Here is a 24,227-nt window from a genome sequence, read left to right on the forward strand (position 1 = left end):
CTGTAGGATGAACACATTTAACACCAATGCCAGAGTTACATTTTAAACATGTCTAAGTTAAGTCTTACCTGTCTGAAGAGGAGGTCGGTGTCTGTGCAGTACCTCTGCTTCTGCTCTCCTCCCTGCAGCAGCACCAGGCTCTGTGGCACCACTCCATCTTTGGCCTTGAGCCCTTTACAGAGGCGCTGGCGGTTCTCTGCAAACAGAGCTGCAGACACCCTCAGGGTGTCATTGCCGAGCCAATAAACGGCTCTGAAAAGAAAGGATTTTTGGGTAGGTCCATCTCAGCAATTACTTTCAATATAGTATTGCTTAGTTAATACATTAAAATAAATGTTGTGCTTGAGCCCAATATCTCAGCACTCAAATAATTGGTTTCCAATAGATCATTTCTCAAGAAACTTAAGATCACTGAGTGAACACTTTGGTCACACAAAGGCAGAAAAGAGACAAACTCCGGTGCAGCTCTGCTGCTATGCCTTTATTATGGTTCAAAGTTTTCCTTGACATTGAGCAATCCTAATCTTTGCTCTCTCACCTTTTCCAGTGACCCAGAAATAGCTGAGCATTCTTGGAAATAGACTATGTAGTACAAAATCCCAGCTTTAAGATCTAGAGTCTAAAAATATAATACATCTTTTGTAAATTAGACTTTTACTGTACTTCAACAGTATTACTGTCTGTTCTTTATCCATTACTCTACCAGTTTAGTGTTCACTTACTGTGAAGTGGTCATGGCAGTACTCTTGGTCAGTCAGATGAGAACAGGAGTCACAAGTCCCAATGAATACTTGGTAGTTTTAACAAGGGGAGTGTCTTTATGATATGGTCCTTCTACTGATTGGCTGTCAAATTAAATCAACAGTGGCTCATATCTTTCTCTGTCCTATAAAGTTAAAGTTATTTACCATATGACATATGCGAGTTTTGCTTTATTGTAGTTATTTTGTTGTTTAAAAAGGAAGTATTGTAGTGTTCATAGTATTATATAAAATACAAGACTGAAAATTTAAATGCTAATTTATTGACCGTTGTCTGTTCATACAGAAAGAACAAAAATGAAACTAGTGCAAAAACATTCATCTTGAGGCACTGATTTAATACAGAGTGATTAATATCCTGTTCTTTTAGAATGCTGTAAAAATATTGGTATATATTTTTCCCTTATTGTAAATATGTGTTTGAGTCAATGTCTTGAGCTTTTGCTTATATTTGATCAGTTCTCATTGCTGGTGACAGGACTGAAGGGTTTGGCAGAGTCGGCCATGAAAGCTTCAATCTCCTCCACGGTGCGGGGCACGCAGGTCAACAGCTCCATGCCAGTGGCCGTCACAGCAATGTCGTCTTCAATACGAACCTGCAAGAAGTATGGGAAGTGTTACACCAATTGCTTTACACAATATTAAGTGAAACTTTTAAGATAAATAATAATTACTGAATGATAAAGCATTAACCCCAGTAATAGCAACAATTGTACAAGTTGAAATGAGTAAAATGAAGAGCTGAATGCAGAGCTCTAATGTTGCACACATTAACTGTGTCATTAGACTAACCCCTCCAAAGCCACGGAAGCGGGCCAGCACTTGGTTGTTGATGAAGCAGCTCTGAGCAGGGTTAGCCAGCGCCTGGTCCAGCAGGTGATTGATGAAATATATGCCGGGCTCCACAGTGAGGACCATTCGCTCTTGTACAGGACGACCCATTCGCAGACTTCTCAGCCCTGGCTCATCAATTCGCTCTGTGCCCTAGAATAGATAAAATGTGGAATCTGGATTTTTTTAAGGCAGAAGTGAAACTTTCCTAACTTTATATTTTTTGTAAACTTTATTATCCCTGGGGAAATTTAACCTTAGCATTTAACCCATCCAATCAGTGTCTTAAGGCAACATGTCAGGAGCACTGGACAAGCGATTCCTCTTGGCAAGAGTGTTTGCCAGTTTATTCTTTGACAAGTTTTGACTGGTGAGTCTAGACTTATGACGGAGGAGCTGGAGGATGTGTCTGGGGTGAGGGAAGTTTGGGAGTCCCTGCTTAGACTGCTGCCCCAGCGACCCGGCCCCGGATAAGCGGAAGAAAATGGATGGATGGAGTCTAGACTTAGATTTCCCACCTATGTATGAATAAAAAATTGTGTTGAAAGCTCCTCACCTCTGGGTATCCTCCCACATCATGAACATCTATCCCCAGCAGGTGTCCCAGGCCATGGGGCATAAACACAGAGCCCATGTGGACCTTCATCATGTCTTCAACACTACCCTTCAAGATACCAATCTTCACCAGCTCCTCCAGGTGCACACGGTCAGCCAGACGGTGCATGTCAGTCCATTTCACCCCTTCAGAAAATGAATTTTGATTACATAACAACTCTATCCAAGTAAAAAAACAAACAAACAAACATACTCTTGCAGTATTTTAAGTGATATGCAGCAATAAATATTAACCTGGTTTGATGGCAGCCATGACAGATCTGGAGGATTTAAGGACAGCTTCATAAATGGCTTTTTGGTCTGCAGTGAATTTGCCATTAGCGGGGAATGAGCAGGTGATGTCGGAGGAGTAGCAGTAGTATTCCCCACCCATATCAAAGAGGCTGTATATAAGAAACAAGACATTAGCAGAGTGGAGCTGAAAAGAAAAGTTCACCTTTATCATTTCACACAAATATCAATCAATAACACAAATCTAATCAGAAATTTGGTTGTTTTTTTGGTAACATAGCCCATGGTGTGCATCCATGCAGCGTTATCTATGAGGCAACAACTCCCCCTCCTGGATTCTCTAGTACATAACACCACCATCAAACAAAGGAGAAAGGAATTGATTTACTATGACTTACCACATGTCTCCACCCTTAATAGTCTTGTCATTTGGCGCTCCAGCATGTCCATAGTGAAGAATGGAAGCATTGTGTCCCCTATTAGAAATAATCAATAAATAAACAAATAGTGAATATTAATGGATTTTAAGTCACCTTAGCTATTAGTTTATTCATTTCCTTACGTTCCACAAATGCAGGTGTAGGAGGTGTGACGCATCCCTCCTTTGGTATAGCAGTAGTGCTGGAAAAGGCTGTCAAAACAGTGGATCATTAGCTGTAGAATAGGTCTCTTATAGTGGTTGACCCATTTTAAGGCTTTAAAGAACTATTGTCTTACATTTTCTTGAATAAAAATGAAGAGAAATTAAACAACTCCTCCTTCAAGATGTAGATATTCCCATGTTAAGATAAGAAATTAATTCTAGATGTATAATTCATGAAATACAAAGTTGAGGTATTGTATTTTCACTTAGTAAGTACATTACTTTGAAAATTAATGCTTACAATTGGACAAACTCGTGTATAAGAGGAAATGAAACATGTGACACAAAGCAGTTCAAGACCATTAGAAATTGCAACATAATCAGTACAAAGGTTTCAGTGATTTACGTCAAATTTGAAATAAATGAAAAGTACTACATGCATTTGATAAATTGATCAACAAATTATACACATTCTTTATACCAATAAACCATTCCACATACCTTTCCATTTCATATTCCTTCTTGCCTGGTTTCACATTTTTCATGATCTACAAAAACAACATAACAAAATATATTGTAATGACAAGCCAATAAGCAGAATAAATGTTGTTTTGACTGTGTGACCGTCTTGTTTAAATTTTCACATTTAATATATAAAAAACATATTTTAGTTTAAATGTTTACCATTTTGTGGGCTTCACTGGAGATCCGGTTGGTGTAACGTAGCACTTCCAACTCCATATCAGTCTTTAGCAAACGGCTTCAAAGACATAATTAGATTAGTGCTTTACATTCAACATATTATCTATATCTCAATAATAATAATGACAATATGTGACAAAAAATAAAGTCTTCGTCAGGACAAGAATATTTCATACTGTCTAAAAAAAATCACATTAAAAATTCAGCTAATGCCACCATCTAATAGTTCAATTTGTGCAGAATTGATTGAGAGCAGGAGACAAAGGGGTTCGGTACAATCCTTCTCCCCAGGTGCTGTGTCTGCCAAGTCGTCCTGTTTATTTCAGAAAATGTCAATGGAACTAAAGGGAGTGAACACTAATGCCATGAAATACCAAGTGAGCACGAAGCCTATTATATCAGTGCTTGGTGACATCTATCTGAAAGAGAGGACAAGAAACAAGCAAATAAACCCGGCCCTTTGTATACATGCGCTCACCTGGCAGGAAGCGGTAATTGCAATTGAAAGGAGTGTGCCGACACTGGGATTTCATTTATTTGAGAAAACACAGACAGTTATGATTGAATAACATTTTTATAACTTACCATTCCACAATGACTGGGTGTAGGAGAGTGTTGTTAACCTGGAAACTGATGAAGAACAAAAGAATGTTTTTGATGCAAATAAATGCAATTAGAACATGCTTAATTTGTCCTACAGAGAAATCTCTGTGAAGGACAGCACTTGCTTTGCTTTTAATTAATATCTAACAAGCAGCTGCATTTATAATGAGAGGAATCAACAATAACTAAGCGCTGGTGTGGTGTCCATGGTAATAAAAACATGAAAAATAATAATGTGCCCAATTAAATTCTAGTTTTATAAATGCAGATCATGCCAATTTTACACACCTGCTAATTCCCTGGAATGAGGCCTCACGACAGATGCTCCCGCTGTCTGTGTTCAGTCCCCTCTGAAAAGGGGAAAACAGTGATTGGCATGGTTATTTCCAGTCTTGGGCACATTTACTATAATTAGATGAAGGGAAATTATTGTGCTGTTGAGCAGAGTCTATTCAAAAATGTTCAGAAGGTCGAGACCGAGAACAAATGGCATACCAGTGTGAGGAGGAGAGCTGGTTTCAGGTTGGACAACACATCGGCGATCTGAAAGGACATTTAAAAAGGGCCAATTAGTGTCTGTGAAAGTAGACTTTTTTTCCTCTTCTTTCAGAGGCTGTGATAAAGGTCACTTGGACAGGTGCCAGAGAGGTTTTGTGGCCTCTATAGACTTCAGTAAGACAGCAAATAACAACCAAAATCTCAAATCGTTCAAATGTCAAACTGTGGAGTCCTGTGAAAATTCATAGTTGATATCTCGTGGCTGTTACTATTAAATTGGAAAAAAGTTGAAAGTAGGGCTTAGTAGATAAATGTCTTATTATAAATTACTAAATCAACCAAAAATAAATAAATTCAATGAACTACATAAAATATATGAATTTACTAATACTAATATTAGATGCTGAATATACAACCGCAGGCACAATTGTGGTTTTCAAACATTAGACTCTGAAAGATTGTCAGTTTTACTAAGTTTCCAGATTTACACCAGAACCTATTATTGAGTTAAAGAGGAGTGAGTCAATAGTTAAATAGTCAATAGGTCATAGTCTAACCTAAACTAATCTACCCATAATAAGAGCTTTTGATTCTTTGCAGTTTCAAAATCTCCGATTTTGTCAGATGGTGACTTCTCCTATAAAATATTAAGTATGATGGAAACAATATCAGGAGCAACCAACTTACATCACAGGTATAGTGGACCTCATCTATGGCATACTTCTTTTTGAAGTGATCCTTGGAGAAGATCCTGCAGTGACAAACAGTAATTTCTGCTAAATCATCAACTGAATAACTATTTTGTAGTAGTACACCATGTGCTCGAAAATAAAAGAGCCAGAACGTTTGCATGTATAAAAAAATAAATACAAAAAAAAGATATAACCGTTATAAAGTAAACAGGCAGAGTACCAATTATGCAAACAGAACTTACTCTCCCATCCATGTAGCATAGCTTTCAGGGAGTTTAGGAACAAAAAGGATGGATTTTCCTGAGTCCACATCAATGGCTCCATAACAGTCAGGCTCAGTCACTCCAAAGGCCCAGTGGAAGAAAGATTCCTGTAGGATGAACACATTTAACACCAATGCCAGAGTTACATTTTAAACATGTCTATGTTAAGTCTTACCTGTCTGAAGAGGAGGTCGGTGTCTGTGCAGTACCTCTGCTTCTGCTCTCCTCCCTGCAGCAGCACCAGGCTCTGTGGCACCACTCCATCTTTGGCCTTGAGCCCTTTACAGAGGCGCTGGCGGTTCTCTGCAAACAGAGCTGCAGACACCCTCAGGGTGTCATTGCCGAGCCAATAAACGGCTCTGAAAAGGAGAAGTAAATCAAGACAAAAAGATTTTAAAAGGGTTTGGGTCATATGACACACACCATGGTTTAGGAGTCATACTAAAAATGTTAGTGAAACCAAGTGAGGTCAAATGCACGTGGTTTCTAAGGTATATTTATGACAGCCAGGGATACAAAACAAGATAAAGTAATAAAACTCTCCCAGCACATCTCTGCAGTGATAGCTGCACTGTACCAAAGGTTAATTAGTGTGTTTTATGGTGTGTTATATAACAGATTAAAAACTATGCAATTTTTCATCAGCTTAAACTTCTAAGGATGTACAAATATATGAACACAGAGATTTTAGAATGTCACGAAAAAGTGTTTTCTTTGTTAATTTTATCTTCTGCAAATCTTGATGAAAAAATGCTGTCAGCACTTCTGTCATACAGTGATCTCTGACTGATGAGAACTCGTTTTATGGACTCTGCAGTCAAGGGCACTAGGCTACTTCACAGCTTTTTATGTTTCATGGTCATGAAATTAAAGAATAGCATTTACTAACAAAAAACAAAACAAAAAAACAACAACAAAGAGGCTATAAGTACTTTGTGAAGACGCGTAAATAGTTTACGTAGATCCGGTTAACCGTTTTTATACGTGCAATTTAAGTAAATACTTATTACAGTAATGTCAATATAAATACTATTGTTATAAATACTAAGTTTATAAGAATACTGAATTTCACTTACTGTGAAGCTGCTGCAGCCATGATGACACTCTGGACCAGACTGTCACGTGCGCTCGCGAGTCACGTGACTATGTAGCGTGGACGTGGCGTCGTGGTGCGTTTGAAACCGTCGGAAAATATAAATTTAGAAAACAATTGTAATTCTAAAATTTCAGGACCTTGCCGTTTTTGATTCGTGTGCGTTCACTTCACGGTGTGTTTTAATGAAGATGAATCATAATGTATTAAATACAAGGCACAATTAGCGAGAATTAGAATTGTACCTTTTGTTGCAGACAGATACAAAAAACCCCAGACTACACCACAGGACATGGGCAGATAAACAAGGCAGGCTACTCCTCTGTGCCATGCATGCTCTGTGCTAAAGCACCACCAGGTTCTTATTATAGATCCCTGAGCATCATTAGTCTAGACTTCTGACCCGACATTTAAATAGGAATTGGTTCTAAATTGACCTACGTGGATAAATAAAGGTAAAACAAACCATAGGCTTCATTACCTGTGTGGTTTACTCACAACTGGTCTCTGATATAAACTGAAGCTAGGCTTGGGCTATTTGTAGGTTTATAAAAGGCACAGTGCATAAATCATATAATGTACAATACTGTATTAATTGTGTTTTCATGTTCAATAAGTTGTTATTTACTTGCCTCTCCATTAGGCCATAGGGTGGGAGGGTGTCCTCTCCAAAGAAAGACTGCACAGCAGCTGTCAAGCCTCAACGCTTACCACTGTGGAGGAAATGCCATTTCCCCTGGATCCAAAATGTTATCGCTCACCACAGCTGTAAGTTGTGCAACTGATAGACCTACAGTTGAACTCTGCTGCAGTGCCAGAGGCTTAATTGCTTGCAGCCTTTTGGACGAATGTAAGTTGCAGCAGACTACTTAGAACGGACCACTATCAAAGACACAAGCAATAGCCTAAACTTGGTGAGCAATATGGGAATTTAAGTAAGATCCAAACCTGGGGGTCAAGGCCCAAGGTGTCCCCAGGACCTCTCGGGTAAGAGTTCCAGATGTCCAAATTGTGTGAATTACAAATAAATGGTAAGTTAAATGCTTCCATAAAGTTTATTTTATACACGATTATTGTTCTATATCATCTTTATTAACTAGTAAATAATTATATTCTTCCTCATGAGGATGTTAAGGTTTGCAAGGTATCCACAGGTAAAATAGAGGGAGAGAAAAAGATTGGGAACAACGGCCTATAGGACAAACTGAAAATTAAATGGGGAGTGATTCGATAGGCTAGTGTTCTTCATCTGCTAAATATGCAAGGATGATATTTTGCATAGATCAGTAATTTGATGATTGCTGACCACAGATTTCCTGCCTGCTTTAATACCAGTCCATATTATTAATCATATACGTTCTGTGCCTACAATAATAAATCAAATTGATCCAAACCTGTTGTAGTTATTTTTCAAGCCAGTGGACAGTGACAGCTCAGTGCCCCAAGTAAGTTTTCACAAGAAGAAACAGTCAATTCCTGCCTTACAATAATGCTTCAGTCTATTAGGCAGATAGTGGACTGTGGCACAGAGGCTACTGGCTGACTTTATTTATTTGCTTCAGATGGTCAGGCGAGTGTTTAATTAAAATAGAAAAGCCATGGCATTTTGACGACTCAGCGGAAAAAGAAATGTCTCCATGGTAAATTTTGTCAGACAATTAAAAAAGTAAAAATGCGACAAATGGTAGTAATAACAATATATTTGTTTGATTAATTCTTTTACCCAAATGTATAACACATAAAACAGTACTTTCAGAGACTTGCTGAATTCTGGTGAAACTTGTGAAGATATTGTATTACTAAGATACAGACTCATATATGTCAAAGGTTTCTGGTGCTTTAAATGCAACTAATGGTCTGTAAAGAAACTAATTAGACACTTAAGCTTTGACCAGTTGTACCAGTTTTGCCAGTTAACTTTATTTCATGGCATGATCCAAGAAACTATACTAAAGGAGTTATCACACTTACAGTGATAAAAGTATTGGTCTGCTCTGTGCCAGTGAAGATGTAAAACATCATTAGAGTCTCTGCAGATAAATTTTGCTTTGGCAGGTGCAAATGATCAATGCAGGTATATGTACCTCACCCCAAGGTCAGTGTGCTCTCCTCCTAATGCACCTGCCAGAGCCGGACCATTCGCTCACTCTGTGAGTGCTGTGTTCAGATTGACTTTACATTCTTTTAAAAGTAACCTGATTGATTTTTGCCTTCTTTCATATTCTTGCATGGTCTTTATTTTACATGTTAAAAATTATAATGTTAAAAGTAGATTGATTGCTTAAAAAAATCAACTGCTGGGAGCAAGACATTTTTGTCTTGTATATGCTTGACTGGATAGAGTTAAAAGTAAAATGTGGGTGAAGAGTTGGGATAAACATTCAGCAAATTGCTGAGGCCAGCGCAAAACCAGGTATGACCTACTATTGTGACAGAACTACTATTCTATTTGTTTTTGGGTTTTTTTTATAATTCATTGATGCATTATACAGACAGCAAGATGACCCTTCAGCCCCTCAGAGGATTTGGCAGGAAGTCACCCAACTGTAAAACCTATATGTCCAATAATGCAACTTACTTCTAGCTATAAGTTTAATGTGGCATAGGGTAATATTTGCCCAGGTGTTGTCATTTCATGTTTGCTCTAACAACTAATCGAGAAAATGTTGAGTTGAACCTTTTTGAAACTACGACTTTTAGAAATTAATAGTGTAACAGATGGTCCCAGTGAGGATCAGAGGGACTTGTGTGGCCTCTGACTGATCAAAGGACATTTCTAAACAGGTTAAGCCGCTGTCACATGACCCATAACCCGCAACAGATGTTTATGATTGGACAGGATTAGGGACTCTACATTTTCATCATCAGGATTTGTTCAATTCAAATAAAAAAATAAAATAAAAAATGAGCATAGGCCTGGACTTAAGCTGCCAAATCGTTTTAATTACAGTGGACATCGAATCCAACTTCTGAGAGATGTGCCAGCCCAGGCGTCATTACCTCGAGCTGTGCCCAGAAGTTGAAAGCTTGGCATCAATTTTTAGCTTTTTAAAAGTCAGTTGAGATATCATTCAGAAGTATAAAATGTGTTATTTAACCATGTTTTCAATTTGTTTTAATATAAAAAAGGTATATTGTGGTTAAAATAATATGCACATGATTTTCTATTGTGCAAAAAACAAAAAGATCTTAAATGGTCCTGATGCATCAGTACATGAAAAGGCAGAAGAGAATTGGGTAACCTCTTATAATTGATGGTTTAGCCTTGTGGCATAATAACCGTTTGTATTTTGTCCTTGTGAAGTGTATTCTTAATTCAGCTCTGCTTTGTGTGTTCCATGAGCTAATCACCCACGGGCTGTAATCACATGCTTTTCAATGTGGACAATAATGACTACAATTAAACAGCTCCATGTATTAACACATTCTCTAGCACCCCAGGCTTCACAAATAATGTCTCATGCCTTTGTTGGTTATAAGAGTTTGAGAAAATCATTGATCACTGATGTTTTGTCTTATTAGTTGATTGACTGTTAAGATATTTTTCCATGAATCTTTAGCGACAGTGACATATGAAACCAGGACGGTTTAGAGAGATGAAAAATGAGCACCATCGCCACAGCAATTTACAATTCCAAACACAATTATTATTTCAGTCTTCAAAATGTCACCTACAAACCCACGAATTCTGTCTTATTCTGTTTTGTGCGGTTCAGTTTCCAGTGAAGTCTGTGTTTGTATTATGTTCCTAAGGCTCTTCTATGTTTGGCCTTCTTTTAGGTTTTGCACAAAATGAAAAATACCTGAGAGGAAGAGTAAGGCTCATGTTTACAATAAAAGAATGAGAGGTGAGGGCAGGATGATCGGTCAGTGCTTTCAGGAGTGGGAGGAGAAATGGAGGAGAGCCAATGGGAATGAACAGTATTGTGAGATTAATCAAACCAGAACAAATAAAACAAAGCAACTTGCAGTATGACATCATCAAGTTTGTCAGTTTTCTGAAATGCTGCGGAAAAGTTTTTGTATTTGATGAGTTATCATGCCCACGCTAAAGAGTAAACCAAACAAACTTAATGAGCAGAGATAGGCCAATGTGTCATCATCTCACACAAACATCATATAATTAGCAGAAGGTAATGAGAGAAGTTCTGCAAGAAACGAACAGCCAGTTGACCCCACCTGCTTGGTTCTGAAACAAAAACAACAAAAAAAATCTCATAAAAGAGGTGTAATTGATAGGAGTTACACATATAAGATAGGACAGAGGCTTTTACCTGTTTTGCTTCACAAAAGTGGAATACACTCGAACGAAACTACAACGAAAAGCAAAACTGTAAACCTTAGTGACACAATCGTAATTTAATAATCTGGTTACAAACTTTTATACATACACGTGCACCTGTTTTTTATGTTTTATAAGGACTTGTATACTTGTTTGTTTTGTTTATTTTTTTGTTTGTATGGTATTTTAAACAGGGAGCCCATGAAAAAGAGAGCCCAAATCCTCTCATTGGGTTCCCCTGTGTAAATAAAGATAAAGAAAAGAAAGAAAAAAGTTACTAAATTATGTATGTGATTTTTACTGTCTTATAAATGTAAAAACAGAACATCATTTTAAACGGTTTGCAGTGGTCCAAATGTGCTCACTTATGAATTTTGAGCATCCTAATTATTCACCAGGATGAGTTTCAAAGTGCTTTTCAAAACTTTTAGAGACCAGACCGGAGTTTTACCATCACGGTAATGCTAACAACAGTGCCCCTCCTGGTTATCGGACAGTAAAACACAACAATTTCTTAAAGTAAATGCATGCTTGAGATTTGTTTGTCACCAGGTTTTTGAAGAGCAGGAGTGTGTCCTTAGGCTACCTAAGTCGTCCATTGAAGTCTTTCATTTGAGGCTAAATGGCAACTGGCATTTTCCTTTGATTTTGGTGTCCATTATGAGACTTGTTGACCAATCGTGTTGAAATATTGGCTTTACTATTCTTAACTCCTGTGTGCAGCAGTCAATTTTATATGTACTTCAGGCAGTGCACTGAGAATATATGTCCCAATCCTCAGAGGTCAAAGACATAGCTGTACTTGTGTAGTTCCATAACTTATCTACACACTTGTTGCTAAGATTGTTGCGATTGTTGAGATGTTTTCAGTCAACAGTGGGTTTTTCTAGTATTCTTTATTATTATTCTGTAGATTATATTATATTATGGTTTACAATGTGCACAGCTTTCTACAGTTAGTCAGTATTACTATTATTACTATATTGTCAGTGTGTTTATATGGTAAACACACACACACACACACACAGCAATCGATTCAAGGACAAATTGTATTTAATAAGTGAAACTATGGTTATAAAAGCATGTACTGAACACTTTGTCCACATTTCTATAAATAACATGTTCAGGTCCTCTGTGCTCCATAAAACCAAGTTAAATTAACCCCAGTTTGTTTTCCATGGAGCTGAACACTGTGCTTTTGGGACAATATTCACTATTTTAGCAAACTTAAGGGAACTGAACCTGATTTTTCTGGTCTTAAAAACATGAAAACAGAATTATTATTATTATTATTATTATTATTATTATTATACATTTATTTATTTGCAGACAAGACTGGAGTTTTGCCATCAAGATAAAAACAACTAGCACGCTAACCACACACAATGATTTATTGATAATTTTGATTCCAATAGCTGCCTATCTGTTGCACAACTTATAGAGGCACGATACATTTTGCTCAGGGGCAGAAAATTGTCCTTTAAAGCAAAAAGGTAAACATATTTATAGACAAATAGCAAGAGTTATACATGATGGCATATGTAAAAAGACCTGTAATACCTTATTGTTTGAGTTTTTACTGTACACCCGTATTTAAATCTGATACAATAATATCTTGCTGTTGGGAGGATTCCGAGTAGCATGCCAAAGAAAGATGTACCATTTCATCCGGCATGTTTATGATGCACGAAAAAGCCAGATTTGTTCTTCTAATCCCTTCCAAAATGGCTTGCTTTCTATTCAGATATGACATGTTGTTTACAAGGATACAGTATGTACAGCCAGTTGAGGATGTAAGCACTGCAGAAAGAAAATGAAAAAGAGCTAAATGTGTTTGGAGGGCAATTCAAAGTAAAGTATCTTATATGTGGGATGAAGTTGGGGGAATACACTGTAGCTAATATGAAATAAAGTGTGGGGGAGGAGGCCCTTAAGCAACACAAGTGAGGACATTATCTAGTTCATTAATCCGAACAAAGCAGCTCCAAACATATGCTGTCGAAACACCGCAATGCCTCTCACACAAACCATAGCCCCACAACTGTGATTAATATTCTTCCAAATGTCATCTCACTTTTCCGCAGGAGCCACTATTTTCATTTGAATTTCCCAGAAGTCAAAGGAACTGGAAAATGACTTTGAAATACTCCCTCCTTGTTCCCCTGAGTCTTTGGGGGAGGATTTAGATTCTCCTTTAGAGTTTGTTTCTGGAAGGCACTGTGCCAAAGACATGCAAAGTATTATAAAATGTGAAGTAGTATTAGTTTTAGTTTCATAGTAGTAGTAATGGTCAAACCAATTAAAGTACCGGTAATAGTTCTTGTTAAATGTAGTAGTAGCTGTATAGTCAGCCCCAGTTAGAGTATTAATCAAAAGGGCACTAAGTTACTTTTTTGGTGGAGGGTCTGTCATCTATTTTCCATGAATATATTATTACTTTGCCTGGAACATTCAAAAGTATCTGACATTAAACCGATCTCTTGCCTTAGAGATTTGCAAACTACTAGGACAAGATACAGACTACATCTGAAGAAAGGCAAGCCCACTCAGAATTCACATTTGTGGTGTATTAGTATTAGTGTATTCATCGTGTTATGTGAGAATACAACAGGGCCAGGTTGGCCGATATAATTACAAACAGGGACTTTAAGGGGTTTTATTGTGAATAATGACATAAATGAATAGATACATAGTATATATGGATACATTTTGCAGGAGGAATATGCCAGGCAAAGAAACAACTTCTTTATGAAGACAAGCAGGTGCTGTATCCCCCATTAGAAAAAAATACACAGTGCACCTTTTTTTTTCCCCTTTTGCATCTTTTTAAATCATGAAAAATAATTTTAGTATATAGTATTATAGTAATAGTGAAGGTGGCAGGTATATGGCAGTTTTAGAAAAAAACATAGTTGTAATAGTGGAACTAGTTAGTGGTATTATTTTTGGAGGTTTTGGTATTAAGAAGTTAAGAACTAGAAATATAGGCCTATATTTTGCTGTGATATTTGGAGTACTAAAATACTGTTAGGTAGGAGTAATGAATAACTTTCTGATCTAGTTTTCCTACTCCTCTGCTTATCTTCTCCTCACTTACATCATTTTGTTTTTGCTCCTCAGACTTGCTGCCCGGTCCTGTCGTACACTGCTCTGTCATTTGCATGCTTGTTGCCTGCATGAGATTATACAGGGCAAAGTGCCCTGGTATGGCACAAATCAAAAGGAAGCCATGACTTGTTATCTCTGAGCCTCATTTCCCGGCCTTCACAGAGGAGCACTATCTTCAGCTTTGATGTTGGAGCCACTGGCCAAGTCTCCAGCTCTACTGCCATCATCAAGTGAGCGCTTTGTCATTAAATCCTAGAGCTGCTTCTAATTATGGCCCACATCACTGCAACAGTATATGGGCCTTCTCTTCTTAGCAGCAGGGCACCAAACAATGCCTGATACTGAACAAAACTGCTGAAATAAAGGAAGGAAGCAGAAAAACAAAATGCAAAATTTTTTATCTGCCTGTGGCAAGGACATTGGGATAAACACAGTGATTAATAATGTGAAACATTTTAGGATTCTGTGAAAGTAAAAGAGGAAAAACTGTGGGAAAGTTCACAAAATTGTCAAAAGATCAAAGTAAAATTCCAAACATGAGTCTGAAAGTAGAAGCAACTTGAAGGGTGTAAATTAAAGATCCACTATGTAACTTTTCTGGTGGAGGTTACACCAACTGCTTTTCCATTTAATCCCAAACTATGGAATATTCCAGGCAAAGTGACAATATATTCAAGCAAGTGGCTGACCTCCACTAAGTTACATAATGCACCTTTAAAGTCTTCACAAGTTCCTATTCAGTGAGTAAATACTGTCAAAACATATTATTTTACATTATTTCTACCAATAAAATATTACAGCTACATTATTCCCTGTCCATTTATAAACATTAACCTATTAGCATTGTTTTATTATTATTTTTAAATGTATTTCGATAAGTTCTCATTGAAATAGAACAATTTTCACCACTTAATCTGCTCTGTTACGTGATGATGCCACACTGTCAGATTATTGTTGAATCGAATAATTGATATTTATCGGAGCACTCATTATATCTTTATTTACCCTATCACATAACAGTAGGTTTGCCGGCTCCCTAATGGAACATTATGGACGTATGATGTGTGAACCCAGCACTATAACTTATGGTCACAGATACATTTTGCAGTACTGATGTGATCTGTCTGTGGCTGCTTCTGCTCCGCACACACCCATGCTCTCTGAGTTGCACAGATCGGTGGCCGGGGATTGGGTGGATTTCATTGAGCGTCTTTCATCTTCAAACTCTCTCAATTCCCTTGTCACCTACACTCCTAGCAGCTCTATTTATAACGTGTAACCATAACAACTGGTCTTTTCTCTTTGCCAAATGAGGAGTCTGTCACTAGGTGTCTTTGTGCTTCCAGTATGCAGCATGTTGAGCTTTAAATGATTGAAATTTTATCTGTAACCTGTTTATTTTATTATATAGGGCAAAACTTACTTTTAAAAGAAAATGTGTACTTACACTGCAGTGTTAGTACACATTAGCAGTAGTTCGCTGTCCATGGTGCTGAATCACAAAACAATTATAGTAGAAGTGCCTGAAAAATAATCATGTTAATTGCCATTACTTGTTAAGTATGTATGAAATATGAAACTGTGCACTTGTGTATTTTTTGCTCGGTGTGGGGGAAAGTAACCTGAGGAAAATAACTTGACAACCAACCAAGGACATGCAAAAAACAAAATACTGTGCCATGGCACAATTGTATTTGTGTATTGGTAATTGTATTTATTTGAGTATGTATTATTAACAAACATTGGTTACAATAAAAAATAGATTAATAGGCAACAGTCTGATATTTTTAAATTGAATTTTCAAATAATCCTGCAGCTCTCAGCTCAGAGCCTCACAACCCCCACTTTGGAAACCACTCCCTGAAGATCACTGATGTTCTCAGAGGTACTGTATTTGTTGCTCCTAATTTGCTACAAAGAGCAGTAAAACGACCCAAAACATTGTTCATGTTCTATTGTGGATATTATTGAAATCAAGACTTTTCAAAACATAAAGTTTTCAAACTCTGACTCACCTATTTGTGCCACCAGTTGAAGTTAAATGGGCCACATACTGCCTGGATCTTCGAGGAGCGAGATTATGGTTTTATGAAACTTACTAAAAAGTTGTACTTTTCTGAGCCTCCCCAGAGAATGTGAAGTGTCTGGCTTAGTTTGTGTGTGATGTGTAAATTGTCAGAGCTGAGGAGAGTGCCACAGATGAATGAGACTTTGTACAGGTGCAGGAGCATTGTTGTGCCACAAAGTTTCCTCTCGTTTGCACCACTTCTGAAGAGACCTAGGACTTAATGCTCTTCAGATCTCTTCACAACCTTCATGTGATGAGCAGAGGAAAGAAAACAAGGCTGTCTGCTAGTTTGATAAAAGTTTTTTTTGCTTAGTTTGAAGTTGAATTAATGCACAAGGTAGAATATGCCATGCATATCAAATGTGCAAGTGGTGGTGACGTGAATGCATGAAGCAAAAATAAGGAAGAAAAACATCCCCTGGCTTGCTCAGGTTTTCTGCACCCATCATATTACTTCCTTCACCTGTATAAGGACATATTTTTCAAGCATTTATGAGTTATTATTTCATGTATAAAAAAAATCATAAGTAGGACTATAAATACACTGTACCATAGCTTGCCACACCCAGACCATTTTGGTCTTTAAGTCACTTTAATATGCCATTGTTTTATGGTAACAACAACAACATATCGCTCCCATGAGTCATTCTATTTAAAACTATGCATGGATGGATAAGCTTATAGCACGTCAGATGGAATAGCACCTAAACACAGAAAGCACCGCGCGTGTTTCCATCACAGACGACTCCCCTCATCAGGAGCTGTCAGTGGAGCAGGTTACGTTTAAACAGCCAACACACTCGGGAGTGCTGAGGCATGAACACAAACAGTACAGAGCCATTCAGAGGAACAGGCTAACACGCGTTCAGCTGCCGAGAGGTGAAGCCATTGTTTGACATCTGGCTGATCCCACTATCACGCAGCCTTCAGTGACTGCTAATTGCTCCCAGTGGGACCAATCCCATCACACCTAAATGAATCTGGTCCAAGTTCAGTCTATCCGGAATTGCAGGTAAGGCAGGCTTTTAAAATGCCAAATTGGCCATGATTTTAATGGGGGCATAATACCAGACAAATTGTTCCCTTGTAAAAAAAAAAAAAAACATACCTGGAGTTGAAAGCATTCATGCTTGTTTTGGTAATCCTGTGCACTAGGTCCTCACTAGGTCCTAGTACTAATACCAATACCTAACAAGTAGAATCCAGAAGTTCTCAGTGTTGCGCAAATCGATTTCACTACAACTGCGTATGTATGTAATTATGTCAGTCACATTGCTAAAAACATGCTTTGTTTTTGTTTTTTTGTTGTAGGAGAGGTAGAGGGAGCTGATTCTTTTGTCTTGTCAATATACGTACAGTTTATTTATGTTTTTTGATCCCTGTGCCTTTTTGACCTTTGTCACTAATCACAATTATCCTGTTTTGCCACTGCCCAGCACTAAAGAAAACATAAAACACAAACCTAAATGTACAAAATGCACAAAATGTTTAGAGGCCAATAAAAACTAAAGCAGGATATGGCATCTTTAAGAGTTGAAAATGGATGAATCATTACAGAGAACAATGTGTTATTGGGAACTGAAGTTTATCTCATAATGTAACAGCAGGGAGGGATTAAAAACGATTATACCAATCTTATTATTTCAGAATGCAGCCTGACCTTGTTGCTAATGTCATCTGAAGCGCCTTAAAAGATTATTTATGATGAGATGAGTCACATCCTCAATTAAACAACATTTGCTGTGTGGAGATCCAGTACTCTTTTGGTGTCCTTCTCAAAAGACCATCAAGGTTGATTTGGCAATGCACAACCCATGGTCCGCACACACAATTCAATTTACAACTTTCTGACAGTTTAATGTATGGGTGTCATTTCGATGCCATAGGAGAAAAGGTTATTTTGTAAGACTGGTGTAATTCATATAGAAAACAGCTGGCATTGGAGGTGGAAGAGGTTGCACATTAATCAGAGGGTTGTTGTTTGTTCCTCACATTTTATATTATTGTGTTGTTGAGCAAGACACTGGCCAAACACTTTTGAATTACTTAATAGAATAGAAAGAGCTTTGAGTACTCGTAGAACGTAAATGACTGTGATTCGTGTACTAATATGAACTTGTCTACAAAAAAGATATCAAATACATGTGTGAGTGTATTGCTGTATTTGTCAGAAGTAATAAGCCTGGTAAGCTTGGTAAGCCTGGTTTAGAATTTAAAGTTGTAATGCTATGTAGAGGATATTTCAATATTCTGCTCTGGGCTGTTTATTCTGTCACTGCTGAGTCTGTGGCACAGTCATTGTTCCTCTTTGGTAAAGGTTCACTCTGTCTTCAGTTTTAAATTTAGAATTAGCGATTCTTTTTGTCAGACAAGAGAGTTTGTTTACCAGCTTTACATGTTTCGGCTACTTCCTATAGCCTTTCTCAGAAGCGTTGTGTGATGGTGTAGTGACGTGCCCTGTAGGCAGCTTTACTTGGTTTTCTAATCACTGTTCCTTTCACTGGTTCTGTGCAGTAACAAGCTGTCAGCACCCAGGATTTTGAGTAAAGCTGAGTGCTACAAGACCACAAATACAAATATGACTCTACTTTCTCTTATTCTTTAGACGAGGACTAGTCTTAAATTGAAAAGAAGATGATAGTAAGGCATTTGTCAATATACAGTTATCAGCATGTTGTTGTATTTGTAGATTTTATTGTCCTTGTATATAATATTTGACCTCTGGATTTCACCCATCCTTCAACCAGCGCCTCAGGACAAACTGTCAGGAGGATATAGGTGACCACAGTGCAGCGCCTGGGGACCCATGTCCACATGAGCAAGGATTTTGGCAGGAATATATAGTTGGAGGGTAAGCCTTCTGCATGTTTGAGTTATTACAACATATTATCTAAACATAACAAAAAGCAGCAAGTAGTGATAGGTCTCATGAGGAAAACACCTACAACTGAATTGATTTTGTCACAGCTTTGCAAAGTTGTGATGCTGCGTAGAATATTTATACAGCCAAGTATTCCAAATGTATACACTGTTTTTAGAAGACTTATTGCTTTTTTATTGATTTGTATTGAACATAAGTAGATCATTATTTTACATTTTGTTCATAGTTAAGTGCAAAATTCATTTGAAAAAAAGCATCATAATAGAAACAGGTCCAGTGACTTAATGTTCAGAACTATAGAACTGATAGACCCTGCCTTTCTTCACAGTGGCATTTCATTGTAATAAACAGCGGATTTCAGTTTTGAACCCTAATACCCTGAGTTTTTCTTTTTCATTTCAGAGATGAAAGAGGACATAGGGGAATTTTCTGACCACTCCAGCCTCAAATGTAGGACACCATTGTTTTACTCAAACATGTATAAATCAATCCAAATGGTTGTAAAATAATGATGAGAGGACACTGTTATAACATGTCTAAAAACTCATTAAAGTCTATTTAGCCTAATATGTCTCCTTTAATAATGGAGCATTTTCTGTTGATATTTTTTCATCTGTATAAAGCACTGAGAGCCAAGTTTGCACATATACAACATGAGACATGCAGCAGCTCTCATGTTCAGTTTATTGTTTCTTTGTCCCATGAGTATTTTTAAACTGTATCTTCTTATGAACGCCCTTTTACATTCATCTTTTTCCTCTCAATACCAAAATGTCTGCAGCCATAAGCACAGAAAGACGCACAAACCGGATTGCTCTCAGTGGGCATGCTCCAAATCAATTCACTGCTGTTTCTTTATTGGAGCCAGTAAATGTTCTTCATTCCCTGGGAGAGCCGTGTGCACTGTTCCAACACTCCCTTAAATCATTTAGCCACATGTAAATCTGCAATATCCCTCCATGCGCCATATGCTGTGTTTATTAACTTATGTTTATTATACGGAGCCACACAATCATTGGGCAATTTCATTAAGCCTTCCTTATGTGTGCCTACAAATGCAGAATCTTAGTGGATCTCCACACTTGGAACTGGAGCTGTATTTAAAGGTGCGCTATGTAACTTTTCTGGTCCGATCTGCTACCTGCTTGTCTCCAAGGAGATATTTTGAATTTGTCTGGAATGTTCCACAGCATGGCACTAAAGTTAATCAGTTCAGAGGAGAAACAAGACAAGCAGACAACACTAACCAAGCCAGTTTTCAGGTTTGATTACAGGTAATTTCTTTGCAAGAAAAGCACATGTAATTGAATAAATGCAAGATAGATTAGCGTAATGCCATGGAGACAAGCAGGTGGCAGAACCCTACCAGAAAAGTTACATAATGCACCTTTAATTAAACAGCTGAAAACATAACTTTGCACTTTGCTATATATCTTGTAACCCTGGCAACCACTCAATACTAGTTTCCTCTCCCACATCCACTATACACACTAAACTATTCAAACAGGCAAGTAAGATTAAGTGTCTTGCCCAGGGACACCATGGCAGTAGTTCTCATCCTATTACAAAACCACATCCTGTGATGTGATCCTGCAAGATGAATGATCAATTTGAAAGCCATGAAGTACAGAAATTGCATTAGCTTCAAGCAGAAAAGCATAGTCACATCTGGAATAAAAGCATTTAAAAGGACATATATAATAGGCCTATATGAAGTATGGCCTTGTAATAGAGCTCAGACAACTGCTTCACGCTCCATAAAGCAAGCATTACCATCACCGACGCATAAATCTAACTGTAGTTGATGAAAATTTGAGGTAAAAGGGATTGCTTCTCTTACTTCACTGTTAAAGGTGCTGTACCAGATTTTGTTGTTTACTGTTTTAAAAAATGTGAAAAACAGAGCTGGTTCATTTTAAATGATGTGCAGTGTTCCACAGTCCTCACTTACCTTATGCATCCTGACCATCCTAATCACTCACTACGATGAGTTTATAAGCCTATTTTCACAGCTCTTATAGGCCAGTGCACAGTTTTTCTTTCACGGTAATGCTAACAAATACTAGCATGCTAATACCCATTTCCTGATGATTGGGCAGTTAAACACTTTATGAAAACAGCACACAACTTCTTGTGACCTCAGGATCTTCTTTTACAATAAATCTGTACTGGGGCAAGAGAATTTCTCAAATACATGGAAATAAAATCGGGTACAGGGCCTTTAACATAACACACTGGAAGTGACTTTTTTCACGGCAAATCCCATCTGATGTTTGCCGATTGACAATCCCTTTCCAGAACAACTGTTGGCTGTTTGCTTTGTGAGCCACATTAAACCGCCCAAGAGGAATTTCAGTAAAAATCAATTTTCAGACAAGAAGCAATAAAACTTGTCTGGGTCTTGGCAGACTTACAGGAAATTATCTCGTGCCTTTGTTCCGAATAAAGACTGCTTCTACATACTGACATTTAGAGTAAACAGACTGGACCGTGCATCCACTGGGTAATGTTAGGACAGGGAAATCACACTCCCTCATTCTAAGCCCAGTTTAAATGAATAATTACAGCCGGGATAATTGCGTTTTCCACTATTGTTGACTGTGAAGGCCCTCCAACTCCATCACATAACACCAAAAACTCATTAATGAAATCACAAATCGGTAATCTTCACAAGCTGTATTCTCTACCATAATGGATGCCCTGGCACAGCTTCACCAGCCCCTCTCCCATTTAAAACAAACACGCTCTTGTTTTGCACAGTTGGAACTTATTGGTTTGATTTCCTGCTGTGTTTATAATGCGTTAGAATGTGAATATGTGCTGTGGGCATTGGGAATGGAAAGCACTTTGGATGGCATAAGATCTGGTAGTTTCATCTGGAATGCTTTGGAACACCCAACGCTCTTTAATGCCAGCCTTATCAGCTTGAATCTGAATTAGCAGAGCAGCCTTCCCACCAGCTGAGTGCTCTGCCTCTACTAGCAGTTGCTTCTCTCGACAAAAAAAGACAAAAAAGTGTGTGTATTCAAATGCAAAACAAAATAGCAAATTCACCCAACAATGTGACTGTAGTTTGATTAAACCCAAGCATGATTTCTCAGACTTGTAAAACAGAAGACTTGCAGTATTCTTTGCCTGTGGCCTCCCATCACCACCAAGCACATCATACTTTAAAAGCAAGGTGGATGAAATGTCTTGCCCAAGGACAGAATGCAAGGATACAAACGCCGTCCTTCGGTTTGAAGAATAATGTGTTTAGAGACACGGATCTGCAAGAGCAATGGGGTGAGTTCAAACTATTAGTCAACCATGCTTAGAACTTAACTTAGAACTTAAAGACACATATATGCTTTTGTCTAATATATAATTATTAACTATGACATCCATGGATCATTATTTTTATATTCTGGATGTTTTAAATTGCAATGACATAAAATGACATTCAAATAAAAGGAACATGTCCACTGACTTCTTTGGCTGCACAGCTCCATCTCTTATGATATGCCGCAAACATCATGATAACAAAATGTCATGATGCTCTACCTATGGATCGCTGCAATCATGTAGGGGATGTTTTTACTGTACTGACTTTACTGGCTGACTTTTAATGTATTCAAAAATGTCAAAAACAGAACTAATTCATTTTAAATGGTTATCATTGGTCCAAAGTCATTCCTCACTGAACTTATGAATTCAAAGCATCCTAATCATTCACGAAGAGTTCATGAGCACTTTCACCACTTTCAGAGGGCAGAGCCCTGCTCTGACTATAAAGCAAACAACAATTAGCGTCCAAACTGCGCACTTCTTGATTGGCGGACAATAAAAGGCTGTATAGTTGGGTACATTCAAGCAGTAGACAACTTTATTTTTACCTCATAAGATGCTTATACAATATCTATATTGAGTCAAGACAGATTTTGCTCACAAATATGAAAAGAAATTGGCTCCAGGGCATTTGATCTGACCATTGTGTAAGGTATCAAAGTATTTATATTAGTACTGCTCTTCTACTGACCATTGCTCACTGAAGGAAAAAAAAAAAAAAAAAAAAAAAAGTTTAGTTTGAAATTTTCTCCATAAATTCAAACTAAAAGCATTTCTGGGGCAGGTTGGCCTGCACATGTGTCATTTTGCAGGTGTAAACCAACTGAAGCATGTAGTGTCAGGACACAGCCCCAGCAGCGGGTCGCTGCTCTGTCCTCATGTCATATACTATCCTTCACAGTGAGCACACATGTGCCTCCAATGACCTTTTCTCCATCCCTTCATGCCCTCCATCTGCACCTGCTCTGCCACTTCCTGTACGCCTCCTAATTAGTACGCGGCCATCATACCTCCCCAGCGTCCAAACTCATCCAGATAAAACGACTCAAAACCCATTTCTCTTCCCACAGCATCATTCCGCAGGTCGAGCACACTCCAGGGCACTGCCAGGAAAAGGGAAACAGGTAGGATCAAAGGTAAGCTCTCATTTTGACCATGCTCTGCTGCACAAATAGGCCAGTTTACCACAATATCGCTCTGTCTGATGATAGGATTTAGAGTGCTATCTTTATGTTCACTGGTTACAGATACCAAGCCAGGTTGCCAGATCAGCTTGAACAATTACCCTGGGTTCTCCACGTGGGTCTGTGGGGAATCATCAATTTAACAAAGACCAAATCCTCTGCACAATCTTATCTGGTCAGTTTGAAGAGATGAGCTGTGTTTTGTGGGCTGTGCGGTGGTCTTATCTTTGTCAGAGTACTGTGGAGTGCTATGAGAACAATCGCTGACACTGATAAGAGAGAGAACATATAGTGCCAGAGGAAGACAGGTGATAAGCTGAAACATAACTCCTGTGTGCAAAAAAAGACACTTCTATCAAGAAATGTAAATGCTTTGAACTGAATTAGGTCATATATTATAACATAAAAATAAAACAAAAAAATGAACTAACTTTAGATGCTGCAAGTAGAGTGAAATATAGGGAGCACAAATATAGGCCTAGAACTGGGACAAGACAATAATGGG

At 37.9% G+C, this 24,227-nt stretch overlaps 1 protein-coding gene across 1 annotated transcript; it reads right to left on the bottom strand.

Moving 5' to 3' along the window:
- Positions 1-1,002: 1,002 nt before the first annotated feature.
- Positions 1,003-6,913, bottom strand: pepd (peptidase D). The gene is made up of 15 exons (XM_033984347.2): positions 6,856-6,913; positions 5,955-6,138; positions 5,759-5,886; positions 5,512-5,575; positions 4,822-4,869; positions 4,615-4,676; positions 4,309-4,353; positions 3,706-3,781; positions 3,523-3,569; positions 3,001-3,069; positions 2,837-2,914; positions 2,442-2,590; positions 2,149-2,333; positions 1,554-1,745; positions 1,003-1,357 (listed from the first exon to the last, which is right to left on the bottom strand). Exons 1-15 carry the CDS (start codon positions 6,873-6,875, stop codon positions 1,217-1,219), a joined length of 1,488 nt encoding a protein of 495 aa, XP_033840238.1. The 5' UTR covers positions 6,876-6,913; the 3' UTR covers positions 1,003-1,216.
- Between the last annotated feature and the right edge of the window lie 17,314 nt (positions 6,914-24,227).

The sequence above is a fragment of the Periophthalmus magnuspinnatus genome, chromosome 3 (genome assembly GCF_009829125.3).
Source record: "Periophthalmus magnuspinnatus isolate fPerMag1 chromosome 3, fPerMag1.2.pri, whole genome shotgun sequence".
NCBI classification, from domain to species: domain Eukaryota; kingdom Metazoa; phylum Chordata; class Actinopteri; order Gobiiformes; family Gobiidae; genus Periophthalmus; species Periophthalmus magnuspinnatus.

Excerpts from the sequence above, each read along its gene's own strand:
- pepd (XM_033984347.2), bottom strand. The coding sequence starts at position 6,875 with ATGGCTGCAGCAGCTTCACA. Across the intron at positions 3,782-4,308 it reads CACCCAGTCATTGTGGAATG|CCGTTTGCTAAAGACTGATA; the intron begins GTAAGTTATAAA and ends ATGTCTTTGAAG. Across the intron at positions 2,591-2,836 it reads ATTAAGGGTGGAGACATGTG|CCTCTTTGATATGGGTGGGG; the intron begins GTAAGTCATAGT and ends TCTTATATACAG.